Here is a 26,521-nt window from a genome sequence, read left to right as displayed (position 1 = left end):
CTATCTTCATTTTAATTAAGAAAGTATTTATGTAAATTAATTTATTTTATTATTATTGTTTACCTAAAATTTTACATTTCGGAAGAAATAAAATTTTATTTACATAATTTTAATAAAAGAAAGATTGTGCTTTTAGGAAAATGATTTTAAACTGCTGCAAAAAATACGATTTAAATTTTATTGTACTAAACTCATGCCAAACCCATTTTACTTTTTTCGAAACGTAAAAATGGAAAAATTCCATTAATAAGTCAATTCTTATATTTTATGCGATCAAAAGCAAGATAAATCTTATTCCACAAATAGACAATAGATTTAATAATACTTTCTATAAAAAGAAATTAAAGCATTCACTTTTAAATTTTCATCAAAGAAAAGAATTGAGTAATTCATGTGCAACACTTAAATATATATATATATATATATATATATATATATATATATATATATATATATATATATATATATATTATATACATATATATATATATATATGTGTATATATGATTATATAGAAACAAGAAATCACACATGAATCTTTTCTCGTAATATATTTCGAATTAAACGAGCTTATCACACGCCGTCGCGCGATTGATAATATCATTACGTTTGACAATATAGGTATGTCAAAATAAATCAAAGACTTATTTGTCTCCGATTCATAAATTAATAAATAATTACAACTCTTGAACGACCATCAAAATCCATTTTCATTTAGAATGTAAAATATATACAGATGGAATTACATGTGCATTTATTAATGCAAAAGATAATCTGTACGGTAGTTGCGGAACAATCTGTATAACCGAAACCATTTATGCGTTCAACATTTTGAGTTAATCGGGTATCTTTCCATAAAAGTTTTATTCGTCGAATATCGCCAATTAACAAAAAAGCTGACACCAAAAAACCATCATAATGGATGAAAGAAAATGGAGGCAACTACCGACACAAAAGTAGGATCCTAAAAGCGTGCAATTTTCAGGAGATTATAAAACGCCCTTTCGCGACAAGTAGATAAAAATTCGCACGCGCACACACAGTCGCACACGCACACAACACTCTGCGATCCACACTTTAACAGCGGCTCTTTCTCTTAGCGCTTTATCTTCGCGGAGTTCCTCAGTGTTTTCTTACTATTCTTGTGCTCGTCTCGACCGATCTTTCTAAAGCCTTCCAACCAAACGAAAAAAAGGCACCGACAAGCTTGAAGCTTTTAGTATCCGCGGCACCTTTTCAAGGAAGTAAAACGAGGCAAATCGCCGAGATGCACAAGGCGGGCAGACTTGTGTCTACCTCTTTTTCTCTCTCCCGCCGACGCGAAAGACGGATCAAGAAAAAAATGAACGGTGATATCTTTTGTGAGGTGTACGTGACGGCTCTGATCCCTTAAATGTTCTCATTTGCGCCATCGCGAAAGTCGAAACGCGCGCTCGAAAGAAATCAAAGCGATTCTACCTTTAGTGCGAGGGGAGACTAAGGGTGAAGCATTGCAGAATATTCGCACCCATTTTCTCTGAACTTCTCGCTACGATCTCGCATCTAAGATGCAACCAGATTACTATTAATTTTTCTATTTCTAAGTATGTCAAATATATTATTAAAAGACACTTCTATAATTATAGCAATAAACTTTAATTCGTTACTCGATTTTATTGTTTATTCATAATTAGAGATATTGGTTGGCTCAAAGCGGATCAAATCGATTCACATATATAAGATCATCTATTATCGACGGGACTAATAGTGAAATAGGATAGTGAGAGATAGGCCACGTGTACACTTGGACCGGCGAAACACAATAGCACATATCCGATAAACATAAATCCACGAAAGCTTCCCGATATCCGTACGTAATCCAATTATATATTTCAGACCAGACGATTCACGCGAATCGGGGCAAGATTGGTATCATAAATGAATGTGAATACAAGTAATATGAATAGCGGCGTTTTGAGAAACGCGTCGAGACGAATTTACTTGCTTATGACGATTCATTTATCACCGTCAACCTTCTCTCTCGCGAGATATCGTCCTTTATAGTTGAGCGAAGTTGCAAGTTTACTAAGTCATATCTCACTGCCCGCTCAAGAGAATGTTCACTTCCTTATTGTTCAGTGAACTTAACACGGGTTATGTAACGTAGTCGCGACAGAAACACTTCTTTCTCCTATCATCGCGAAAAGCAATCGCAATCACGAAACATTTTATAATTCGTAATTTTGACGTTATATACTGACGTTATATAATACATATTATGTTGGAAATTTTGTTACTTATATTGCGATTTATTACACGTAGTTGTTTTAATACTTAATTCTCCTTAAAAGAATACATTACTCACAATAATTAGTTAATTCCTGTTCTAATTCGTTGAAATCAACAAGCTTGTACATAAGTTCGTTACAATAACGCCGGAGATCCTTTTTGTGAAGGAGTTATACACTATCCCCCGGTTTGCCAAGCAAAACCGGTAAAAACAGCTTCGTCGCTCATCTTCTTGCCTTTCCTCCTTGCTACCAGCTCCACCAGATCGACAGTATACGAGGAGAAACTTCGATGGCGTCTCTCCTTTTTCGTTCCTTCACCCCGTTTCGCCCTTGCTGCAGCCTATTACTATATCTTAACTATTCCTGCCGACGTTTCCATCAAGTATCGATGAACGGGAGCATTTTCAGGAATGCCGACAACGAGAACGAGGGTATGTTAGCTGGGTAGCAGACTGTTGGCGCGGCGAAAGGGACGCGAACAGGAAGGACCGGGAAGAAGGGAGGGAGTGCGAGTTGGCCGAAGTGGTGTTTCCCCAGGGTAAGCACGAGCATATACTTGCCCGGGGCTTATTCAGACAAATCGGTGATTGCTGCGGAGGCGAGCGAAAGGGTAGCTCGCCGCCGCCGCCGCCGCCGCCGCCGTCACCACCACCAGCACCTTCACTAACACCACTACCATCAGTCGCACATTGCCTTCGCCATCAGCACACCGCACCGAGGTACCCCGCGCCACAAACACGGTGCGCTTGCCTTCGGTGCAACGATAGAACGAGACACACCGAAATCCGTTGTGCTTGCGAAGAAAGAGAGAGACAGAGAGAGCGACACAGAGACGGACGGCCATACAGACAGACGAGGAACAGAGGCGGAAGTGGCAGAGTAGAGAACGAGAAATACTGAACGCGGCATAGGGATTGTCCGTGAGATGGTGGAAATAAGAGAGAGAGAGAGAGAGAGAGAGAGGAGAGGAGGAGAGAGAGAGAGAAAAAGAGAGAAGACGAAAGGCGGAGAGAGCGCAGTCGGACCGAAGAGGAACCAGGGAGAGAGAAGAATGATTGTTTCCATGATTACAATGGAGAGAGGAAGAGGAAAAGGGGAGAGATGGCCGGGCAGGAGGTGGCGGTCGCGAGTAAAAGGGTATGAGGGAGCAATCTCTTAGCGCTAACGTAGATTCGTGAGACAAGGTCTTTCGAAATATTACACTGGAGGGGTACCGACCGCCGCCGACGTAGACGTGCCCACCGGGGAATTTCGTAACTGCTCGGATACTGTGTGTGTCAGCCATCGAGTACGTCCAGGAGGTGTGTGTTTTTCCAGGAAAAATACTTTGCGCCTCGTTTGGATAGTCGGGAGATGTGGAGGAGAGACTTTCAGCACTGAAGTGCCATGTAGCCGCCGGCACACCAGTTCCGGACGATTCACAGAGGTAGATTTATACCCCGACGACCGAGGAACGTAAGCCTTTAGATTCAAGGTGCTAATGCTCTTACAAAGACTAGCGGTGGAAATGGCGGTCGAACGGTTCCGTCCGAGTAAGTATAGAACTCGTTTTTAATTTATCAACCGGGAGAGGAAGTCTTTCTCTACGTCTCTTCCTGTTGCAACGAACGTTTCTTGTTGTAACGAGACCGTGGAAAATCCTCGGATAAAAGCGCACTCGGAGAGACGAGGGTATAGCGCAAGTACGAACGTACGTACGAATAACTAGAGAAATAGTATTTCAGTTATTAAATTAAAGCACACAATGAAACTGCACACTCGGGAGAAGTAACTCTCGAGCTGCGACAAAAAGAAAAAAGAAGAAATCGTGTACAACGATTGGCGTGTAACGTTTCTATCGGGACAATCTGTTATCCTGCTCAAAAGACTCAAGCAGATTACGCAACGAATATCCTGGTTAATCTCATTAAATTCAATTCCGCGCGCAATCACTGCGCGCGATCTACTACAACAGATTCGATCAATTAGGTGTTTGATAATTGTCGTGCAGATGCGATTTATTTAACACGTTTCAATTGTTACGGCATGTGTGAGTACATGAATATATATTCCATTATATATTATGGAGTTATATTTTTAATAATAAACTAATTTTTTTGTACTTCTCACCGATGCACATTTATAAATAAATTGATTCAATGTTAATCGACATTAATCAACATTCTTAAACATAATTTATGTAATGTATAATATTATGTAAATATGTAATATTACGTAAATATATATATATATATATATATATATATATATATATCATTAAATAATTTAAATAAATATTATAAATTATAAATAAATAATAATAAGTGGAACTGGACCGATATGAATCTTACAATCAATTAGAGAAGATGCCATTTTCAGTCGGGCTAGATCTTGGTATATAGCCTAATAATATTTCTATGTAAATTTTATATCGTTTTTCTAATTCACAATCAGTGACTACCTAAACTACACGCCAATTATTTGTCTTAAAATACAATTTGTTGTTGGAACAGTAAATCCACACACTTAAATCGATAATTCATTTAACTTTTGATGCTAAAAAGCGTTCTTTTAAAATCACTGTAAAGAATTTATTGCGAAAAATATCACCCCAGCCAAGATTTGAACCTGGATCTCCCTATCCGTGATCGTGATGAGCGTTTTTCGCAATAAATTCTTAAAATTCTTTACAATGATTTTAAAAGAATGCTTATTAGCATAAAACTCGATTATCGATTTAAGTATACAGATTTACTGTTCCAACAATAACTTGTGTTTTAAGATCGACAAGTAGTCAGTTTACTGATGAGTGGAAAAAGTGTACAAAATTCACACAAAAATTTATTATTAGGCTACCAAGATCCAGCTAAAAAATGGCATCTTCTCTAATTGATTATAAAATTAATAAGTTGGCTTTTATTCAAATCGTCCATTATCAAATACTTTATATTTTTTATATTTTACATATTTAATTAAAGGAAACTTTCAACACTGAACTGCTTTATGCACGAAGAGAAGATCTCTAATTAGTATCAAAGTCTCTTTCATGCGAAGGATTATCACTAAGCATATTGAGAGCATCCATAATGAAAGCCGGCTTGACAAGAATGTAATCTACCGCATTTTCAGAGTCGATTAAATATGCAGTACAGTTATTAATGACTATAAATTAAAAAAAATATATATATATTAAAATATAAAGAATATCTATTATACAATTTTATATCCTGCTAAAAAAACTATCAGAAATTGACTAATCGTAAATTATTGATGCATTGTTGATGTATGTATCATATTCGATTTTATACGTAAACGGATCCATGTATAATGTGCCTATATAAATATTTAAAAAAATTGTACTATTTCAATGGGATATCGAGTAACCTCGGGGGGAAATTCAGTCAAAAGTATAATGCGTTAGAAGATTAGCGATTAAAATATGCCCTTTACTATTGGAATCACAACAAAGCTAAAAGAAGGAAATAATACCATCCTAAACGTGCAGCAAAGTAGAAACCTCAGATTTATATTTCATTAATTATCCTTTCGGATTATAGATTACTTACTACGGTCGCCGATTCTTAGGATCGTGACCATGCAAAATGCTGAACTAAGTCGCCGTTTAAGTCCTCGAGAGCTTTTTATGCGATAAGCATGCCGTTTCCGCAGAGGAGGAGGAACAGTATTATTCCAGGATAGAATCGAACGAATCGTTATCTTCTCCATAAGGATAATGACCCCACAGTCGACGTCGATAGTGTGCCCCTCCTTTCATAGAGAACAAACTGTTATTCCTTCGTGACAATGTACTTAAAGCGCCGTCGATTGTACCTCGATAAAGAAAGAATTCAAACGGCGACTTCCGTCACCTTTCAGTTTTCTCTCATTCAACCCCTTTCCGTTTCTTTGATAAAGGCATTCCGTTTATCGCGTAAATGCTCGCTTTTACCGGAAACTCGATTTATATTGAACTACTTATACATCGATTCGATTAAGCTATGCGGCGCACGGTTCGCCGCTTTCCCATTACCATAATCACAATTAGCATTGTTACACAAAGGGATGAAACTCCCTTTCTCACAGAAAATCATAATCAGTCGTTTAAACAAAAAATTTCAATATTTTTTTAATTTTCTAATTTTAAATATCGTTTCACAGAGAGAATAAATTTAATCTACAAGTTTATATCTAGTTTTTGTGTGCCAGCCCAGACGTTTTATACATTTCCATATTTTGAAAAACAAAAGGCTTTAGAAAGTGCCTAAAATCTAGCTGTATACTTATACTGTAATTTTATGTTTTTATAAGGATTCAAAATTTAATATCACAAGCCATATTTATATCGAGTATACAAAAATTGATATATGCTAATAATTTATTGATTTATATCAGTATTTTCTACCTAACATTTTAAATCATCTTTAATGTGCATGTTCGAACGTTTTCTTGAAAAGATAACCTTTCATTACTTTTTATTACACGATATGCTTCTACATCATAACTCTACAGTCACTATTCTGTATCAATGCGCGTCAAGTAAAACGTCTTCGACATATATTAATGTACGTCCTTAAGGCCAATTAACCCTGTTTTCAGCGATCAACCCCTTCGTCTGAGCTCGCCGCTGAGGTTGCGGCAAGGTAACACGCGTGTCACGCAAGTGTATGGGTAACCCACCACCCCAGGTTGCGCCCCAGCACGTCATGTAACTGGCCGCACGCGTATGGCCAGAGGTGGTTATATGGGTCGCACAACAGTCACTTGAGATTAATTACCAAGTGCATCGTTAGAGATAACGCGACGAAGGCTGGCGGCGGTTAAGTGAAGCGATGGTACCTAGATACGACGTTAAATTGAACCTTTCGTCGTCGCTGATTCCCGCAATGCCGCCGCCAACCGCACCGGCCCGACCCGGGGTGCAAGCCGGCACAATATGAGTACTTGCCTAAAAGCAATTACTGCCGACGTGCACACATACACACGTGCATACTATACGAAGACACATACGTGTGCACTTGACGATAGCGCGCGATATAATATTGTTCGGAGAGCATCTCGTTCATATTGGCTTCGTCAAACCCGTAGCGGGACACGAGCGAAAGACGATGTCTGATGTTAATCTACGTGCGCGGTTGCTGAATATCATTATGGGTTATGCACCGAGCTAACCCAAGTTAATAGCCTGAATCAACTCTTCGGAAAAAAATATGGAGCGAATGTGTACTAGCTAGCGAGATCACTAAATCTGGATTACTTACATCAGTAAATATGAATTTTCGAAAGGCGTTTAATATAAATTTTAATAACATATTAAAACATTTATTAGAAGAAATGATTATTTATTCATGATCTTATATAATTTTAATGTTTTTCTTTCATTTATAATAAAGATGATCTTTGAGAAGTTGTAGCATTTTACAATATTCCTTAAGCGGATATTCCCCTCTAGTGCATCTACTCACTAACCTTTGGAAAATAAAACAGACGTTCGTGTAGTTCCATTAAAGTAGCGTAAAAATAACATTCGGCGACGGAAAAATAACTTAAGCGAAGTAACGCCATTTCTCCAATAGTAATCTTCCCTGTTACTTTTTAAAACAGGGACAAGATTAGTTTCAAGTATCCCAGAACATTTATGACAGATGATTCTTGTTGATTTCAGCAGAAAACTGTTATATTATCCTTACTATCGTGCATTTCGCTGGTTAAAGAAAAAAAAAACTGATATTAAATTGCGAATTTGTCATTAAATGATGACGAAGTGGCAAAACATCCTATACATTTACTCCGGTATTTGCGCGTCATTGTAGTGTGATAATTTATACCATTGCCGAAAATTCCGTTGAATTCTCAGTGAAATTTCACGTAAGAGAAATAGGTATTCATTCGGCGATTCGAATTCGCGCTCGGTGAGGAAAAACAATATCCGTCCGGTTAATTCTTCCCAGTAATTTTCCGTTAACGAAAAATCCGCGGATCTCTTGTCATCTTTATGAAGGAAAGTCTTGATATCTCGTTGTCTATATTCCGTAGGTGGGATGGCTACGTGCCGAGGATCAGACGATCCTATCGATGGGCGATCGCAAGGTTATCCAGTCGACTCGATTCTTCGTCACCCTGGAGAACGCCAAAACGAAGAACCAGACGCAATCGCGGGAGGACGAGGAGGCCACTTGGCAGTTGCATATTCGGGGGCTGAAGGAGGCCGATCGCGGCTGTTACATGTGCCAACTCAACACCAAGCCCATGTTGAGCCAGCTGGGATGCGTGGACGTCCTAGGTATGCCTAATTGCACGCGTTACGTCGCATTCCGGCCGACCGGTCAGGTTTGCGGCTGTTGGCAGAGACGTCACGTACGCACGCACGCACCGCGTTTCGATTAGACTGGGCCGGCTTTAGGGCCGGAAAATATGCGTGCCTCGCCGCTGGAGCGGCGCGTTTGAATAGGCCGCTGCATATACACGCGCATATGGATCTCGCGCAATATACGGAGATCCCTCGTTACGCGTGTTCGTGCAGGATAATGATGATGACGCGAACACAATGCGTAAGGTGTAATTGTAGCGTTATACGCTTGCTAATTTATGGTTGGGGAGAGATTCTAAGGGACCGACGTTAATTGACTTTAGAAAAGTTTGAAAATCCTCGGTCTTTAAACATCGGATCCCTTATAATTCCGTCAAGAAATTCATTAAATAATTTGGCACGTCCGCCGTGGGTGAGTTATTCGAGCAAACTTAATTTGTAACACGTGTTTCCTTCCAGGAAGAGGATGTAATATCGATTCCGCCGGGGAGTTAGTTTACAAGGAGCATCATCGGTCATATAAGAAACGCTAACGGCTGCGCTTTAATTTATAGTTTAATTAAACGCGATAACGAAGTTCGAAAGTCTACCTGGCAGAAAGTCTACTGGTGTTCGTTGACTTCGTCGAGCTGATGGATGCTCCATAATTTGTAGCTCGCAAAGATCGCAACTAAACTGTTTCTATCGAATTTACACATTATCTTCTTTTAACGTTAATTATATCAACGTAACACGCGCAACTTTAATATTTGCTCCGTTCGTTTTATTCATCGGTAATATTCTAGATGAAACATCCTCGGAGCCGCTTCAATTTCGGCAAGTGCGCGCAGCTCGTTGTACGCCGTTACGGTATCATAAAATGCACAATTTTATATCGCGCCGACGAGCCAGCTAATTATCATCTACTTTGTGCGTGAGGGAGAAACGGGGACGAGCCAAAGGATAAACCGGGAATGCGTTCCATTGCGTGCGTGCTTGTTCGTCGTCGGACACCAAAAAGCGGTCCCTCTCGCTGCTGAATGGAATGAAATTCCTTTACGTAAAAATACGAGAAAATGTCCCCCCTTTTTTTCTCATCGTTTGGCTCGTCTGCACGCAGCGTATGTTATATCGCGACATACTTCAGCTTTGGATCATTGTAATTGAAACGAATCGAACGACTCTTCGAATTGGATGGAATTCCATTAGAAGACCATTCTCCGAGGAGGGATCGCCCGCCGATATTTCATTTCCGTCGAGTGTGACGGGAATGATTTCGAGGTGACTTTTCGGTCGTCTTCGCCAACGTCGCAGCAATGGCCAGGTTAAATTGCGTTAGAATGATCGGTAATGCTGATTCTTTATAGTCCGCGTACCTGCCAATCTTCGTTCACAAAGTTCCGTTTCGGCCGAAAAGACTCACATGAAGATATATTGTTTCACGTGACACGCGATTTCGATCCCATTTGTAAATTGTTTCTTTAGACAACGCGGCGCGTGATATCGGGTGAAATTTCGTCATAATCCTCAGACACGTGTTGAATTTGTGATAGATGGACACGTGAGATATCGGGAAATTCGTTTCATTCCACGAAGGGCTTATATACACGGATATAACGATCAGTGTACTTTACATTTCGTATACACACAATGCAGTTTAGAAAACGTGCTTGTTACTGACTGTTTTACTTATTCCTTTTGTTATCGAGCTTTACACGCATGCTCCCAGCGTTCGATATAGGAGCAAAATGAAATAAGTTATAATGTTATAATATAAAATATTAATTTAAAAGTTTCACGATTGTTTTTTCAAATGCCACTAAAATGTATGCGGAATTAATTTTCCGTATTTTGCATTTTATACGGAATAAAATGCTCCTGTGGATAGCGTATTTAAAAACAAACATATTAGTAATATAGAAGAATAATTTCATAAAGAACGTGCATAAGGAATTATGTTGGTGGAAAAATTCTTGTTCCACACAGTCATAAATTTTTGACAACGTATTATTCACAGTCCTTGTAATTCACTATGATATATGTGTTGTGTGAATTAGATAGTACAACTATTCGTAAAATAATTCTTCCTTATCGCGGAAACATTTTGCGCAGGTTATTTTATCTTATTTTATTACATATTTCATGTCAGATTTATTTTAACGTATTTGCATAGACACAACACTCGTATCCTCGTATCTTTTTCGACGCTAACTTTGGAGGGATCGTATCACTGTACGTCATTTTTAAATAAAAGATATGTCCCAAAAGAGAATCAGAGATAATGATTAAGATGACGTGACGATGATGTAAGTTTTTTAGCATAGTTGTTGTAATATAATTTTAAACGCGTTATTATCTCATCCGATAAAGTATTATTCGATCTCTTTCTTCCAGTGCCGCCCGATATCCTGAGTTCCGGTACCTCGGACGGCGAGGTCTCCGTTCTCGAGGGTGAGAACGCCACGTTGTCATGCAACGCGTCCGGACGGCCGCCCCCTCGCGTGTTCTGGCGACGCGAGAAAAGTGATTTCATACTCGTCAGGGGTGTTCACGATCCGTTAATACAAGGTAAGATATCGCTCCGAGATCCCGAGATCCAGGGTTGTCACTTTCGATCTCCGTAATTGTCGTCTCTTATATACGTCACGCCTAACGTCGTGTGAAACTGGCGTTTGTTCCGGAATGAAATGTCCCTCCGCGAGGAAAACCACAACGCGAACTAATTATTCCCGTTCCTATTTACATTGCGTAACATTTATTATACATTTAATTGGGTATTTACTGCGGGTTTATGCTCAATAATGATATAGAAAGGAATTTTTACTCGAAACTTAGAATGAGAAGGGAAGCTTTTGCTCTTCTTTTTAGAGAAATCAATTTAAATCAAATGTTATGAAAGTTTGAAAGTTAGAATAAATAATCTTTTTTTTTCTCTTGAAGTATATGAAATCGGTATAAAAATTTTGAAAAAAATCCCGACCTTTAATATCTTCGCAAACGTTTTAATACCTTTGCTTTTGCGCTATTAGAATAATCCCGGTAATTCGACGTGTCTCAATCAAATAGTCAAGCGTTTTAAAGGGATATATGAAGACATCGTAAATTCACACACGTATAGGTGCTCCCGATCGAAAGCAATTACGGCGGAACACGTTCCATCGAATAGAGATTAGTTTGTCCGCAATGACTTTCAATATCCTTCGGGCACGTCGAGTTCCGCTGCATTTCGCAAGACACCCGCACTCGAGGAATTTTGTGCAGTCGCGTGGTGGATCGCGCGCCGCGAATAGATCGACCGGTTGAAAGAAATACTTGCAACATCATGCGAGTGCCAGCGACTCACGCGGAATTGAACGAGTGCGCTTGTATAACTATTGACGTTCAATTGAAATGATTGACGTCGTGCTAGAGCGACAAATTTTAGCAATCAATCAATTTCTGATACAGCTCGATGCAGTCCCGAAGGGTGTGTAACGCATAATACATGTACTTTTACAATGCTTTTCAATGAAAGACTTTTATAAATTCATTGTATGTGTATTTCATTTATCAGTTATGGTTTTCGAAGCTTCGTATCATTGTTCGTTGCATGTATTAAAAACCGCGATGTAAAATGTATATGTAATTTATTCTGATTTTTATATATAGAAGAAAGGTTCAAATAATACCATAATAAACTATACCAGGTTTTTATCTTTTAAAAACATTAATACCGCATAGTAAAAAACTGTTATATAATATTAATATTATGCAAACTATTAATCATATTAATAATCCCATCAATTATATTAATTTATTGTTAATATAATGAAAATTATTGTATTTTTCCAGATATAATTTGCTTTTCCAAACTGTCACGTTATTTGATTGACAATTAATGAAAATGTGGTGCGCAATAATTAAATTCTCAAATAAAAGGACGTTATTTCCGTACTCGATAATGCAATCAAATATACGACAATTGTTAATTTAATACAAGTATAGTGCTGTGCGAATTCGTCAGCTGTCAGAACAAATCAACGTATCTTGTATTTTTGATCGATCTTATTAAACTTCTGACACATTTTATCGCGAATATGGAACGACACATTCCACATGTAATTTATGTCGGCCGTTCGTTCGATAATAATATAATTCATTATCTTTCAGTTATTTGAAAAGCGCATGCTATACATACGCACGCTCAATGCAATTCCTCATTGGATAATGGAAATTGTAAACACGTAGCAAAAATATGGATTTTCAAAATTTCGTTATCATTTTTAATGATAAAATGTATTTCAAATGTGATATAATAATATGTGATAATATAAAATATAATACAACATTGAAAATTTTTCTAATTAACTAGATTAATTTATCGTTGTCATTTATGAGCTATAATAACACTTCTACTGGTTTCACATATGACCAATCATCGTTTTCATCAATCATGCTGAAATACAAATATCGCTGCAAGTTTTATTACACTAATACAACACGGTAATAAATGAAAAAAATTGTGTATCTACATCTTTAGGTTTGATTAAAAAGTGAAATGAGGATTAATTAAATATTACATATTCCTTAGCAGGTTTACATATCCCTTAAGGCAGAAATATTAAGCTGAGCCACCAAATATAGTAAATTCCAACGACAAATTTTGCTACAAATTCATATTCTGCTTATCATTGCGTGCCCCGAAGGCGTATTTCGTGAATAATTACTCAGGGCACGTTAACACGTCGGCTTATATGGTCGACGAGGGAGCAGCTTTCAACGAGATATTCATACAACGTACGATTTTCTAGTGGACAACCTGTCCGGCGAGAGGCTAGAATTAACCAGGGTAGACAGGAGGCAAATGGGGGCTTATCTTTGCATAGCTAGAAACGAAGTGCCTCCGGCGGTCAGCAAGAGGGTTAATCTAAAAGTAAATTGTGAGTACTTGAAAACGATTTATAACGTTTTATACCTGGCATTATCAAATCAAGATTGAAATCCACTGATAGACAGACAGGATTGTTTATCCAATTTAATGATTATTCTATTATTGTGACAATAATAGAAAACGTTTAATAACATTACCTACTATACCATCACATAGAAAAAATGAATCGTTTAAAAAAAAACATGTTATTTGCATTAGCAGAAAAAACGCAGAAATAAAATGAAATACAAACAACATATGTAAATGTAAAAATCAGATTATTACTCTCTCATTTCTTTGCCTTTGCAGTCCCTCCTAGCGCAAAAGCACCGAATCAGCTGCTCAGTTCTCCCCTGAATACAAACGTGTCGCTAATCTGCTTAATCGAGGCTTATCCCAAGACGATTAACTTGTGGATGCGGAAGGAGCAAGTTATCATGAGCGGGTATGTACCGAGACAATATTGACAGTTTGGTCCACCGATCCCCGGGCGTAGTTCAAATCCGTCGTTCGACAATCTCCTCGGTGATAAGAGACAAAATGTTCCGCGTTTAGCAAATTGCTTTTTGCTAAATCGCTCCTGACCTCGGTCACCGCGATTTCGGATATCGATCCCGGCGGCGATTCCGGGTTATTCTATCGAGATGTCGAATAACGGGAATCTATTTTCCCTATCGCGGACGTTAAACGTAAGTGATATGTCAATGCAGAGGCAGATACGAAATCGACGAGCGAGGAGACCCCGACGAGGAATGGAAGACGACGATCGTGTTGAAGATAAGACGCTTGGAGAAAACGGATTTGGGCGAATACACGTGCTCAGCCTCCTCAAGTATGGGAAAAGCCGAGGCGACTCTCAGGGTATACGGTGAGTAATCATATACATAAGACGGAATAAATACGTCATCCCCTAATGATAAATAATCAGGCAAAAATCATCGACAATATAGTTCTGTTAAATCTACGCTCGAAATTCCAGTATATAAAACATGATTGGTGTCGCGCATTACTTTTAACGATATTTTTTACAATAATATAAAAATTTCAAGCACCATTAAAAATACTATTCTAAAATTCACTATTCTTTTCAATCGCAAGAATAATTTAACTATTTTTAACGGTATATATTCGGATCTTCGAAAAACAAAATATGATAAATATCTACATTATTTAAATTTATTATATGACGGTTACGGATAAAAAAAAGCATGACTAAAAAAACGTCGGTTTCTAAAAAAAGAGAAAGGGGATACGTGTCCGAAAAGCGAAGCGTCTCGGTTTACCCTGTCCATGATTCACGTGGATATTTTCAGAGATCGAGCGCGTAACCATGCCCACCCGCGTCACCTCGACCAACTGGAAGCGACTGAACCGAGGCAAGTCAAAGCCCGGGCAAGGGACGATGGTCAATCGGGTTTTCTATCAGCAAGTGAGCACGCCGGCGATGCAGAAGAGCACGGCGCGATTGATTTACAACAACAGGTACGCGACCACATCGACCACCGCGGATCCGCGTGCTCCCTCAATCAAGGACCAGGGTAATGCCTTTAAGCACAACAACCACAATGACAACCACCAGAATCTCAAGGATCGTAGCGACGCGTCCGCAGTCATCGCCAGCAAGCGGGTCGTCTTACCGCTCTGTCTCGTATTGTTCTCGACGGTGCGATAAGACGTAAGGTGATGAGAATTACGAGAACGACGACCGACGATAGTTCTATACCCCTTCGCAAAAGGAATTATTCTGCGAGCCATGGAATTGTGTTCGTCGATCCGACAGTGAGTGATAAGCGAGAGAAACACTCACACAAGAAGTATCGCATCGCGATCGAAAAACACGGGGGAAACGATTCTCAGACAACGACGACCAGGACTGATGAAAGAACTAACTCTTCCGTTTAATTAGCCAGATCAACGTTCTTAGCAGCACGTCGAGGAAAGATCGAAAGGGAAGCGAACACTTGGACGCTTTTACAGGGTAAGATCGTATAGGGAAGCGAACACTTAGACGCGTGGCATGGTAGAAACGGGGAGGAAGGAGGGAAGGGAGTCTGATCCGTTAATGCGCGAGCGAATGTTACCCGAGATAACCGCTGCGGATTTTTACGGAAAGACGCTTACGAATGTATTTTTTATGACCCCTTTATCCGTTGCTAACGTGCGAAAAGTTCGGGTGTGAAACGTGCTCTTTCGTTGGATTAAATATATAGCATTATCCGGATAATTTTAATTCTTATAGACAGCAAAACACTTAGTACGGTTTATTCCACGCTATCCTACAATCATGTTTATTTTTATTATAAAATAAACTTTCGTTCACATAAATTATTTGTTTTATTAGAATATTAATGAGATGAAACAAACATGGAAATAAACGAATAATAAATAAATAAATGTGAAATAATAAATAAAAAAATTAAGTGACTGACACTTGATTGAACAAAATACCAAATAAAATAGAAAAATAGACATCGCTGTCTGAGAGTTAAAAATACAAGGGAGAGATTTTTATTATTCGAAAAGCGAATAATTATTTCTCTTTCTTTTTGTGAAATTAATAGGTAACTTGGGGTAATTTTATAACGTTAGCGTCAAAAGCCTTATATATGCAGGGTGTCTATCTGAAATGAGCTGTCACTGTCGTTGACAACGGGTAAGAGCCCGCAGAATTTAATCGCAGACGTGCGAATTGCAATCTTGATATGCATATATATATCTCGTAACGACAGTGACGACTCAGTTAAAGTGAACATCCGTTACGTTGCCATTGTAATACGTCTTCATCGATGAATCACACGAACTTTCCGAGCAATTGTGCGATCGTACCCAAATGCAGACAAATAATTAGCATACTAATTTGTATGTAAGAGATAAAACGATAATATCTTTGTTTATTGTGATGTAAGAGAGCGAATCGATATTATACTTGGCATCATAGCGAGCGTTATCACGTCATATCCGAAATAAGATCCATATCTGTAGCACATATAATAGCATACCACACTTTAGGGAAATATTTATAGATCACTTCGGTTATTTTATGTATTTTTTTAAATTATACTTGTAGACACAAATACTGTACCTTAATATATGTCGGCAATGAAGCAAGACCACGTTATAGGTATAGCATAAGTGGTTAAACGCGAGGAATGACCGATGTATCGCTTTTTAAATAAAACGCGTTAAATTTAACCCGGCTTTGCCAATTTTTGTATAAGATATGCTCAGCTACCATCAAAGAGAATTGCATACGTGCATTTTACATTGATGATACATGTATATGATGGAGTAGATATATATATATGTATGTTATGTATAAAAACACAAGAAAAATTGACACAGCAAATTATCTTATAATTTCTAGCAATACTACAAAGATCAGTTAGTTAATGTTCCTCGCAAAACTATGAACCATATCTTGCTCTGTAATTAAGACGACCATGTAAAGCGATATCAATGTTCAACTCATTGTCAGTCAGAGAGTATTAAAGTTGACAGAAGGGATAAAGCGATTTGACGATCTTAAATAATGCTGTAATGTCCATCAATACGGAGTACAAGTCTTAGTTACGTCGCATGATTTACTGTCGCAGAAAAGGTAGCATATCCCACACAGAGCAAAATTATGTTGAATGTACCTATCTAATGAACCCTGTATATCACAGAATGCTCAATATAATAACTTTACAATAACTATATTAAAAGAATGTTGTTGTTTATAGGAAGGAAAAATATATATGAGAATACAATGAGAAAATGTGCTCAAATTGGATGATATAGCTTTGGGGGGGGGGGGATAAAAAAAACCGTGTTGACAAATAAGAAAAAAAAACTATCGTGCATTTAGCAGCGACGTTCGTTTTGACTTTAAGTCTAGCTTAAACGAGTGTATTTTTTAATGTATTATTGAAACGGCAAATATAGCTGTTCATCGAACAAACGGATATCAAAACTGCTTTTTATTTTCTCACATCTCGGACACATCTTAGATACATAAATATATTAAGATATAATTTTGGAATACACACCAAATGCATTGACCAGGATGACCCATGTAGGAATGTTACGACCAAAATAAAATACTAAAGGCCATACAGACGCAGCAAAAAGCCACATACGGGCTTTTTCTTTCACCAATCCTAGCACATTTCCAAAAAGTACCCTGAAAACTAAAATTAAGAATTTATTAGATATATATACAGAGTATGTATATCACATATACATAAATTTTTCCGATGCTTAATGAAAGCGTTTACGTACCCAACCTTTCCCAGCCGTTTGTCAAACAAGTTTGGCGCCAGCGATCTGACATAGGTACAGGTGCATATTAGCAACAATATTACAGTCAGCAGGCTCTGAAAATTAAATATGGCAGACTGCCAAAAAAGAATACGTTAGTATGTTTAAATAAACTTTCATCTCTGAAATGTAAAGTTTAAAACGTTGCTCAAATGCGTGTCACGCAATAACGTAATGTCTTATCTATTAAATTAATAGCAACGGAATCTTAATTACTATCTACTCCTTCGCGCCAACGGATATTTTTTCCGGACAATAATAATCGCGCTAATTCAAGTATCTAGCTTCAGTCATGTGGCCAAATTGTCGTACGTCAACGTCAACGACATTATTATAGGTTATACAATCCCAATCTCAAATGTCCATCATTATTTCGAAACGTGTATATTTACCATAATGTTGGGTCGCGCTCTACTCGAGAAACTGCAGGAGAATCAAGCTCGAGAGAAACCACAAATAAATCGTTGAAGATTCTCCCGTAAATTGAGTGACGTATCGTGCGACATCACTTTTCGTACGGCGCACAACGCCACAACGGCGCGCAACTCGATGCGCGTCAAAGTCCCCTGCTTCCGGTTCGAACGTTTCAAACTATCGAGCGCATCTATTGGTTACTTATTCGTTCATTCACTGTACCGTTCGCCAAAAACTTCCAAATCCACATTTCCAGATTTTAAGCTCGATTTTAATTATCAATCAGAATTTCATTATTATATTTATCAGAATTTCTATGAAAATTTTAAGACTTTTTCAAAATTTTTCATAAATCTAAAATACGAGAAGTTTATAGAAGATATTTATGAAAAATTTTTTTTACATTTACTTTTTATCTTTTTCTACTTGCTACAAGAATTAGAAATGGATAAAAAAATTAAACTAAAATTAAACTGCATTGATAGAAATGAAATGGTCATTGAAGATGGAAATATCGTTATTTACAATTAATCTCTAGAAAGCGCACTCTTCTATTGGACGACGAGTCGGCAATCTCAGCATTGGACAAGTCCGCCATTACAGCTTCTTCCACCGACAGGCGGCAATTGCCCGCCCTGGCAAGGGAAGACGAAAATAGAGGGGGCGAAGCGAACGGCCTACCGCCGAATGTTTTGCCCTATTGTTCGCCGTTCGGGGATGTCGCGAAAAACGATGGATTTCGACTGATTCCAATTCGGGCGAGGCGAAATCCAAACGGTGGCGATGTGTTTTGCGCCTGTCGAGATGGGACTTGTGCATTGCGACAAGCGTAGACTGCGGTAATACAGGTGGAAAACGTCGAGGAAACCCACGAACGACTCTTTGTCATGGACATGCAAGCTTCTAATGGTACGCACTTGGTTTCTTATATGGCACGATTCGCTCGCCGACCGGGCCGACGCGATGTTTGAAGTCTTCCTCTCGACGACGACGACGACGCGACGTTTCCCGGATCGGCCTTCGCGTTTACTCCGCGTACCGAACGCTCGCCCGGGAACGACTAAAGTTAAACGCGCGCGAGACACGCGACTGTACGTTAAGAGGGGTTAGATAAAAGTACGCTTCAAGACTTTCTAGCGTCGCTTCTCGAATATAAACGCTACCTGGAAATTTGGGCGAAATAGCGCGGCAAAAAAGCGCGATCAGCGCGCGGCTCGCAATCCCGGTAGCTCTCTCACAATTATGCATAGCGCGATAAGCTTACTTACTGGACGGAATCATGGTCCGCGGCTCGGAGATTGTAAATGGAAATTCTACACGCGTGACAAGATCCGTCCAAAATACACATCGACAGCGTTCTAAATGTAGCTCGTACAATGTTTAATTGACGATAATGCTGTTCGTGCACACCTTCCACATGGAGTATTGCTCCAGTAAAATTTGTCCTAAATTCTAAATTAAAAAAAAAAAAAAAAAAAAATTTTTTTAAGAAATAATATATATTACACATTCTTTCCTATGAACAGAATTTACGAAAGAATATTTCTGCATTAATGATTCGGCTAAAAGTAACAATTGGTTAATCGTGTGAATGTAGGAATGGATATGTGTATGAATACAGTGTATACTTCCATCCCTGGATTTCCTGAACAACTAGGGATGGTATGGATGGGGGATATGATGATGGGGGAGCCTGCTCACGAACTCATGTTGGATCCTCGTCAAAGTGAAAGCCCATTTTTCTCACACGGTTCGCATCCCTTTGAAGATCTCAGAAACCATCACATCGCTCCTACCACTATGGTACGCTACATACCGCAACAATTCTCAAACGAGTGTTCGGAACCCGACGAGGCAATGGAGGCTGTAGACGCCCATGAGATACAGCGAGTGAGTTCTGTCTTCGATGAAGAGAGATGCAATCTAATTTTCACGCGTGTATTCTTAATATTATGATTTCCCTATTTTTTTTTTCAAGGATTACGATTCGCAATCTGAAAGACCGGAGATGAGTGAATATTTGACGTTAGAAGATTACATGGGTGATGAAGAACGAGAACAAATTGTGAGCAATGTGGCGACTCAGACCCAAGACAATCGCAATCGAAAAATTAAGCCCATTAAGCATCCAGGACTTGTTTTGAAAACACCAATTGCTTATCAACCTCATACCGATCTAAATTTCATTCCTATTCGCAAAGATGGTATAGGTAAGTGTAATCTGCAACAATTAGAACTACAATTAGTAAAAGAAGAAACAGAAAAGGACTTAACGAGATATGAAGTTTACTTGACCATCTATATCTTTCTATCGTAGGAAACTAAAGACTTGAATTTTTATTTTATAGCTGTTTGTGAAAAATGTGGTGCTATTGGTGTAAAACATGCCTTTTATACAAAGGAGCGTAGATTTTGCAGTAGAGCGTGTGCACGTTCTTCAGAATACTCAACACCTACCGCTGACTCTACGTATAGTCCATCCCATTCGACGGATCAGCCAATATCTGTGAGCCAAACGTCCTCTAATGAAACAAAATCGACGGATGTAAGTTAATAATACTGAATCTACACTCAGAAAATGTGCGACAAGAAACAACGCGTTCTTATCCTACAAACGTTTCAATTTTCTAGGTTGTTGTAAAAGAAGAGGTAGATACCAAGGAATCTGTCGATCCAGAAAAGGACAAAGTTCAATTAGAGCCAGTAATGCCAGAGGATTTACCGATTAGAAGAAAGAGAACAGCGGAAATGGCAGGTTCTTACGATTGGACACCACAGCTTGTTGAACCTGGATTTTGCGCTGCACCAGTCTCTTGTTTCAAACATGTTAGTTTCTTGTTTTGTCTTTTACATATGTAGTTTTGCGGATGTCTCGTTATATTATCTATTTTTTTAGGCTCCTATATCAGAGATTTGGGACAATATCACAGTGGGTATGAAAGTAGAGGTAGAAAATACCGACTGTGATGAAGTGTGCGAGGCTTTCCCAGATTCGTTTTGGGTCGCGACTGTATTACGTATATGCGGATACAGAGCTCTGTTAAGGTATGAGGGTTTCGGGCACAATGCGGACAAAGATTTTTGGGTATCGCTTTGTTCTAACGACATACATCCCGTTGGTTGGTGTGCCACAATTGGAAAACCTCTTATTCCACCTAACAGTACGTAATCGAAATTATTTCTAACAGAATGAGACAATGCGCGACTAAAAAAAATTCGTTGAAAAAAAAAATTGTTTAATCCTAGAAAAGTGCGCATGGAAAAAGTTGGTATATTGAATTCTTTTTTTCAGCGATCGCGAATAAGTACAAAGATTGGAAGGACTTCTTGATGAGGCGATTAACCGGCGCAAGGACTTTACCGACAAATTTCTATAGCAAAGTGAACGAAAGCATGAAATCTCGTTTTCGATGTGGTCTTCATTTAGAAGTAGTAGATAAAAACAGAATCTCGCAAGTCAAAGTGGCGACGATACAAAAGATAGTTGGTAAACGTTTGCACGTGAGATATTACGATTCGCCGCCGGAGGATAACGGGTTTTGGTGCCACGAAGACTCGCCCCTCATACACCCTGTTGGTTGGGCTAAGAAAGTGGGACAGACACTAGATGCGTATTCCGAGTACTTGGATCGTGTTTCTAAATCAAAATTATCCGAAGACGACGCAACGGAGAATCTTTTTCATGTGCCAAAGAGTCATCACATGCATCTCGCATACACGTTTAAGGAAGGAATGAAAATAGAAGCTATCGATCCGCTCAATCTTTCGGCTATATGCGCGGCGACGATTATGCAAGTTTTGGAAAAGGATTACGTTATGATTCGCATTGACAGTTATGACGAAGACGCGAGCGGCGCTGACTGGTTTTGCTATCATTCGTGTTCGCCGTGCATTTTTCCAGTTGGCTTTTGTTCCCAACATGGTCTACCTTTAACGCCGCCAAAGGGTTATGATCCTACCACATTTACATGGGATGCATATCTAACAGAGACCAATACTATACCTGCTCCTATCCAATTATTTAATCGGGTAATTTTTCTATGCGTTTATGAATGCAGTTTGTAGTTGTTCCTTATAATTTGTAATAATGCTAAATAAACTTTTTATATATTTTTTAGGAAATTCCTCAACACGGATTTATTGAAGGAATGAGACTCGAAGCTGCTGATTTAATGGATCCTAGATTAGTTTGTGTTGCTACTATTACTAGGGTGATTGGCAGATTGCTACGAGTACATTTTGATGGTTGGGAAGATGAATATGATCAATGGTTAGACTGTCAAAGTCCAGATATTTATCCCGTTGGATGGTGTGATCTTGTCGACCACAAATTGGAAGGGCCGCGTGTACTCGTAAAAAACACTAGTCCTACTGGTACATACCATTTATATATTTACGCATATATTATCCATATGTGTATATTTTTTTGTATTTATGAGTATTCTTGTAGTAAAATCACCAAGAGGCCTTAAACGTAAAGCTAAGAGAAAACTGAAAAAAGGTAGCAAGATGTCTTGCTCCAAAAATATACTACCTCGTCAGAGCGAACGTATTAGTATGGCTCGCGAACGCGGGCGAGAATTGGAACCTGCTCAAGGAACGAAAATTGAAAGAGAGCGTGATCTAGAAAGTTTACCGGAACAGAGGAGCAGAGAGCCGGAAACGGCGCAAGAGCCAGCTGGACCTGACCAAACTTTACCTAGTCCCACTACTGGACAAGGTCAAGCGTTGAATGACACGCAAAGCGAAGTGCAGAGCCCTCCACCACCCAAGGAAAGAACCGCTACGTCATACATTAATGCAAGTATCACGACACTTCGACAAATATCTGAGATATACAATTAGAATTATTATAGACTATTCTAAGGTTTATTTGATCTGTAGGTTACTTCAGCAAGTACTAAATATATACCAAGGCTAGCAGATGGTGTGCAAAGAGGTTCGGAATCTGGTGATTTAGTGCCATCTGAGTGGAATGTCTTTGATGTTGCACAATTTCTACGAGTTAATGATTGTGCGACGTATTGCGATAATTTCAGTAAACGTAAAATAGATGGAAAGACATTGCTGACTCTCACTAAGGACCAAATAATAGACCTAACGGGTATTAAACTTGGACCTTCTCTGAAAATTTTTGATTTAATTCAGCAATTAAAAATCAAAGTGAATCCAGCTCAGGAAAGGTTGAAACTAGGATTGAAGAAATTATTATAACAAAACTAGTATGTAGTTAGCACTATAAATATAAAATAAGTTCCATCATTACGCAAATTAGACATGGATTTACAGGTAAGGCATGTGAAATAATGATAATTAAAGTCACCTCCATCTCAATATGGTTGCACACGTTATTTGTTACGTACTTTACTAATGTACTGAAGAAATGTTAATATATAGATTCTTTATAGTCTAAAACAAACGCGTAAAATTTAGATGCTGTATGATTTATTATGAGTTAAGAGATTTTTTTCCATTCTAGTGCAGTTTAATTTTTAACGCCTTTAATGCCTTTATCTATTGACAAATTTTTTAATGAATAAATATAACAATTTTTTTAAAATATTTTATATTTTATATTTATTTTTATACATATATTTAAACCTCTTAAGCCAGGTTCCAGACATGTATCGTATCATCGTATCGTATCATGATATTTTCTTATTAAAATATGGATATGTTGTTTATATAATGATAAGCCAAAGCCTTGTTTTCAGTTTATAAGATACGGGATACGAACACGGATTGAAAACAAGGCCTTGGCGTATAATTTTTATTTACCAACATATCTGTATTTTTATAAGAAAATATCTTGATACGATACGTGATCTGATACATGTCTGGACCCGGCCTTAAATTCTTTAAGGTCTAGCATTATAATTTCAAAAATAAAGTATTTAAATAATGGAAATAATATTTACTGATTTATGAAAATATTATTTTATAAAAATAAACCTAAACTATACGTATAAATCAGTATTACTTTCTTAAAGTAATTATTTAAACATTTTATTTTTTAAATGTTAAACCTTTCACACATATATATATAAATAAATATAAATATAAAACACATTAAATATTTTTAATAAAAGTAACAACATATAAATTGTTATAATGCAAACCGATACGAAAATTGTTATATTTATTAAAAATTAATATAATTTATCATACATTTATTTTATTTTTATCTACATATGTACATATATTTCATTAATTGTAAACAATTTTGAAACTATAAACATTTTATTAATAAAAATAATTTTCTATATTCCGCATTTATTAATTTATGGCATTATGTAAGTCAAGCTGGCAATAGGAAAGTTTGATTAAAATAATGAAATTTTATCAAAATTAATTAATTGTAGTTAATTCAAAAAATCATTTTCTGCTAATAGGAAACATAATTATTCTTATAATAGGAAATGATGCGCGACTCCCCGTATAGAAGCGATCAACTGACAGGCTAGTCCTGAATTCGATTTTTTCATTTTGTACATGATTCATTCATAAGAGATTGTTTAATTTGGCTTCTAATAAACTAGATATTATTTAAATCTATTTTATACTGCACTTTAGAATGGACTTCTCTTTTCAAAATAGACAGCATATAATTCTTTATAATGCCCATAGTATTGTAGAAAAAGATTGAAATTAACATTTTTTTACAGTGATGTCATACGTTTTATATACATAACATACATATATATAAAAGTATATATATTTATACCTGATACACATGTAAAGAAAATTCGATATACATGTATTGCACCTATACATACTTATAAATACGTGACATATTTTCTGTAATATGTTTTTGTACTGAAGTTTTTCTTCTAACTATAGCATTATTTGTAAATCCATGCTGCACTGCATTAAAAATACGGATGCGTCAACCACATATAAATCGTTATATAAAAATAAGTTTACTCGGATAATATAAAAATAACAGTTCAAGCGCTGTGCATTTTATGCGTCGACAGAGTAAATAAATGCAGATATATTAAAAAGAGAAAGCAACCGCAAAGTACAAAGAACTTTTTTTTTTTTTATCAATCTAATACCGATCAATGTTAAACTCACTAAGGAATACGACGCAATTTTTTTTTGCAGAGGAATAATACTTTTGCTTATATATTTTAATAAATCTTAATTCACTCTGCACGTATGGCGTAATATATATGAATAAAATTGTATATAACTGAAGAGAGAAAAGAAATCGAGATGTGTAAGTCTTGTATATATTATTATATGTAGCGCGATGTGTGTTAGCTTGAGCCATCTCCAGACCGTGACACAGGACGCTACGCACCATGTAAAAATTATGCATGGCTTATGTATAAGTTATAAAGTGGTTGACGCACGCGTATGACATACATTGTATCCATATATCGTTTAATCACCTCTAAGGCGAATCAAAGTAGTCAGATGAAGTTAAAGGATACCGGCACTTCGGATCTTAAACACCATTCACGCAGTAATGCGGTTACTCGCCAATTATTTATTCGACAGTTTTGAAATCTTCTCTCTCTCTCTCGAAACAGGACTTTCATTTTTTTTGTCTAATGTTTTTCGAGAAGGTTGTTTCATAAGAATGTCTCATGTATGAATGGCCAATCAACACTGTAACTGTATTCCCCGTTCGCATCCACGAATCATCACAGAATTCTAACGTGTTACGCAGAACGAAATTTGTATGTTCTAGATCGTTTTCGCGCATCAAATCGTTTAAGATTCTGATCCTTATTTACGACGACCGCTAACTTTTCCGAGCCTCAGTATCAATATGCAGAATACATATGTCGCGATACATTACTGAATTGATTAAACTTATGCCATCGAAGGATTATATTGTAAGGGCATTAAAGGGATTAAGGTTAAGCCTTAATTTATCGAATTCATTGCTCTTTTTATATCGACGGGAAACTCCACGTAAAAAGTCTATTTTGCTCGTGCATTAAGATTTTTGTTTTTATATAAAATGTAGAGCGTTAAGGAATTGGTTTAGAAGAAAATTTACTCGATACCGATGCTTTTTTCCCCGCGATCGTCCGAGATTATATCGCGTGAAACACGTATAAATTTATGCTTCAGTCGAGTAAGTGAGAATCACACAACCGTAAGTACAAAAGAGCAATACCGACCATGTTTTAAAGCTCGTACCGTATGTGCTTAAATTGTAACTAACTCGAGATATCTGCGATAGCCACCTCAATACTTGAATCGGATTTGCGTTCTGTGTATCTCGATTTCGAATATTCGCCATTAATTTTAGACAATCGCAAATTTGGACGGGCGTAATCAGGGCGTAATTATTACAGAAGACGGAAGCACACACGATCTCTCGGTAACACAGAATTTTCTATCTTT

At 37.5% G+C, this 26,521-nt stretch overlaps 3 protein-coding genes across 5 annotated transcripts in view; 2 read left to right on the top strand and 1 right to left on the bottom strand.

The window, feature by feature from the left end:
• Positions 1-17,601, top strand: part of LOC143906272 (lachesin) — a 50,955-nt gene extending 33,354 nt beyond the window's left edge. Inside the window, exons 4-9 of the mRNA XM_077422236.1 lie at positions 8,283-8,529; positions 10,930-11,103; positions 13,326-13,454; positions 13,754-13,889; positions 14,155-14,312; positions 14,758-17,601. Of these exons, the coding sequence (XP_077278362.1) occupies positions 8,283-8,529; positions 10,930-11,103; positions 13,326-13,454; positions 13,754-13,889; positions 14,155-14,312; positions 14,758-15,116 (1,203 nt within the window). The 3' untranslated portion in view covers positions 15,117-17,601. The remainder of the gene's footprint in view (positions 1-8,282; positions 8,530-10,929; positions 11,104-13,325; positions 13,455-13,753; positions 13,890-14,154; positions 14,313-14,757) is intronic.
• On the bottom strand, positions 17,389-18,297 carry Ksh (transmembrane protein 167A-like protein ksh). Its single transcript, XM_077422238.1, has 3 exons — positions 18,136-18,297; positions 17,705-17,820; positions 17,389-17,613 (listed from the first exon to the last, which is right to left on the bottom strand). The coding sequence occupies exons 1-3, from the start codon at positions 18,136-18,138 to the stop codon at positions 17,508-17,510; spliced, it is 225 nt and encodes a 74-aa protein (XP_077278364.1). The 5' UTR covers positions 18,139-18,297; the 3' UTR covers positions 17,389-17,507.
• Positions 18,298-18,831: 534 nt separating this feature from the next.
• Positions 18,832-25,203, top strand: LOC143906269 (polycomb protein Sfmbt). 3 transcript variants are annotated; one of them, XM_077422231.1, is made up of 10 exons: positions 18,832-19,066; positions 19,815-20,047; positions 20,136-20,367; positions 20,506-20,702; positions 20,789-20,983; positions 21,054-21,318; positions 21,450-22,186; positions 22,276-22,531; positions 22,608-22,957; positions 23,042-25,203. In XM_077422231.1, the coding sequence occupies exons 1-10, from the start codon at positions 19,045-19,047 to the stop codon at positions 23,369-23,371; spliced, it is 2,817 nt and encodes a 938-aa protein (XP_077278357.1). In that variant the 5' UTR covers positions 18,832-19,044; the 3' UTR covers positions 23,372-25,203. The 3 variants fall into 3 exon arrangements, with proteins under 3 accessions (XP_077278357.1, XP_077278356.1, XP_077278354.1); XM_077422230.1 differs by having other exon boundaries at positions 19,779-20,047; XM_077422228.1 differs by having other exon boundaries at positions 19,755-20,047.
• Positions 25,204-26,521: the final 1,318 nt, after the last annotated feature.

Source organism: Temnothorax americanus, unplaced genomic scaffold, assembly GCF_048541705.1.
Source record: "Temnothorax americanus isolate GAGA-0224 unplaced genomic scaffold, ASM4854170v1 Scaffold7, whole genome shotgun sequence".
NCBI lineage: Eukaryota > Metazoa > Arthropoda > Insecta > Hymenoptera > Formicidae > Temnothorax > Temnothorax americanus.
Note: the sequence above shows the minus strand (reverse complement) of the source record. Positions and strands in the feature narration are given on the sequence as shown.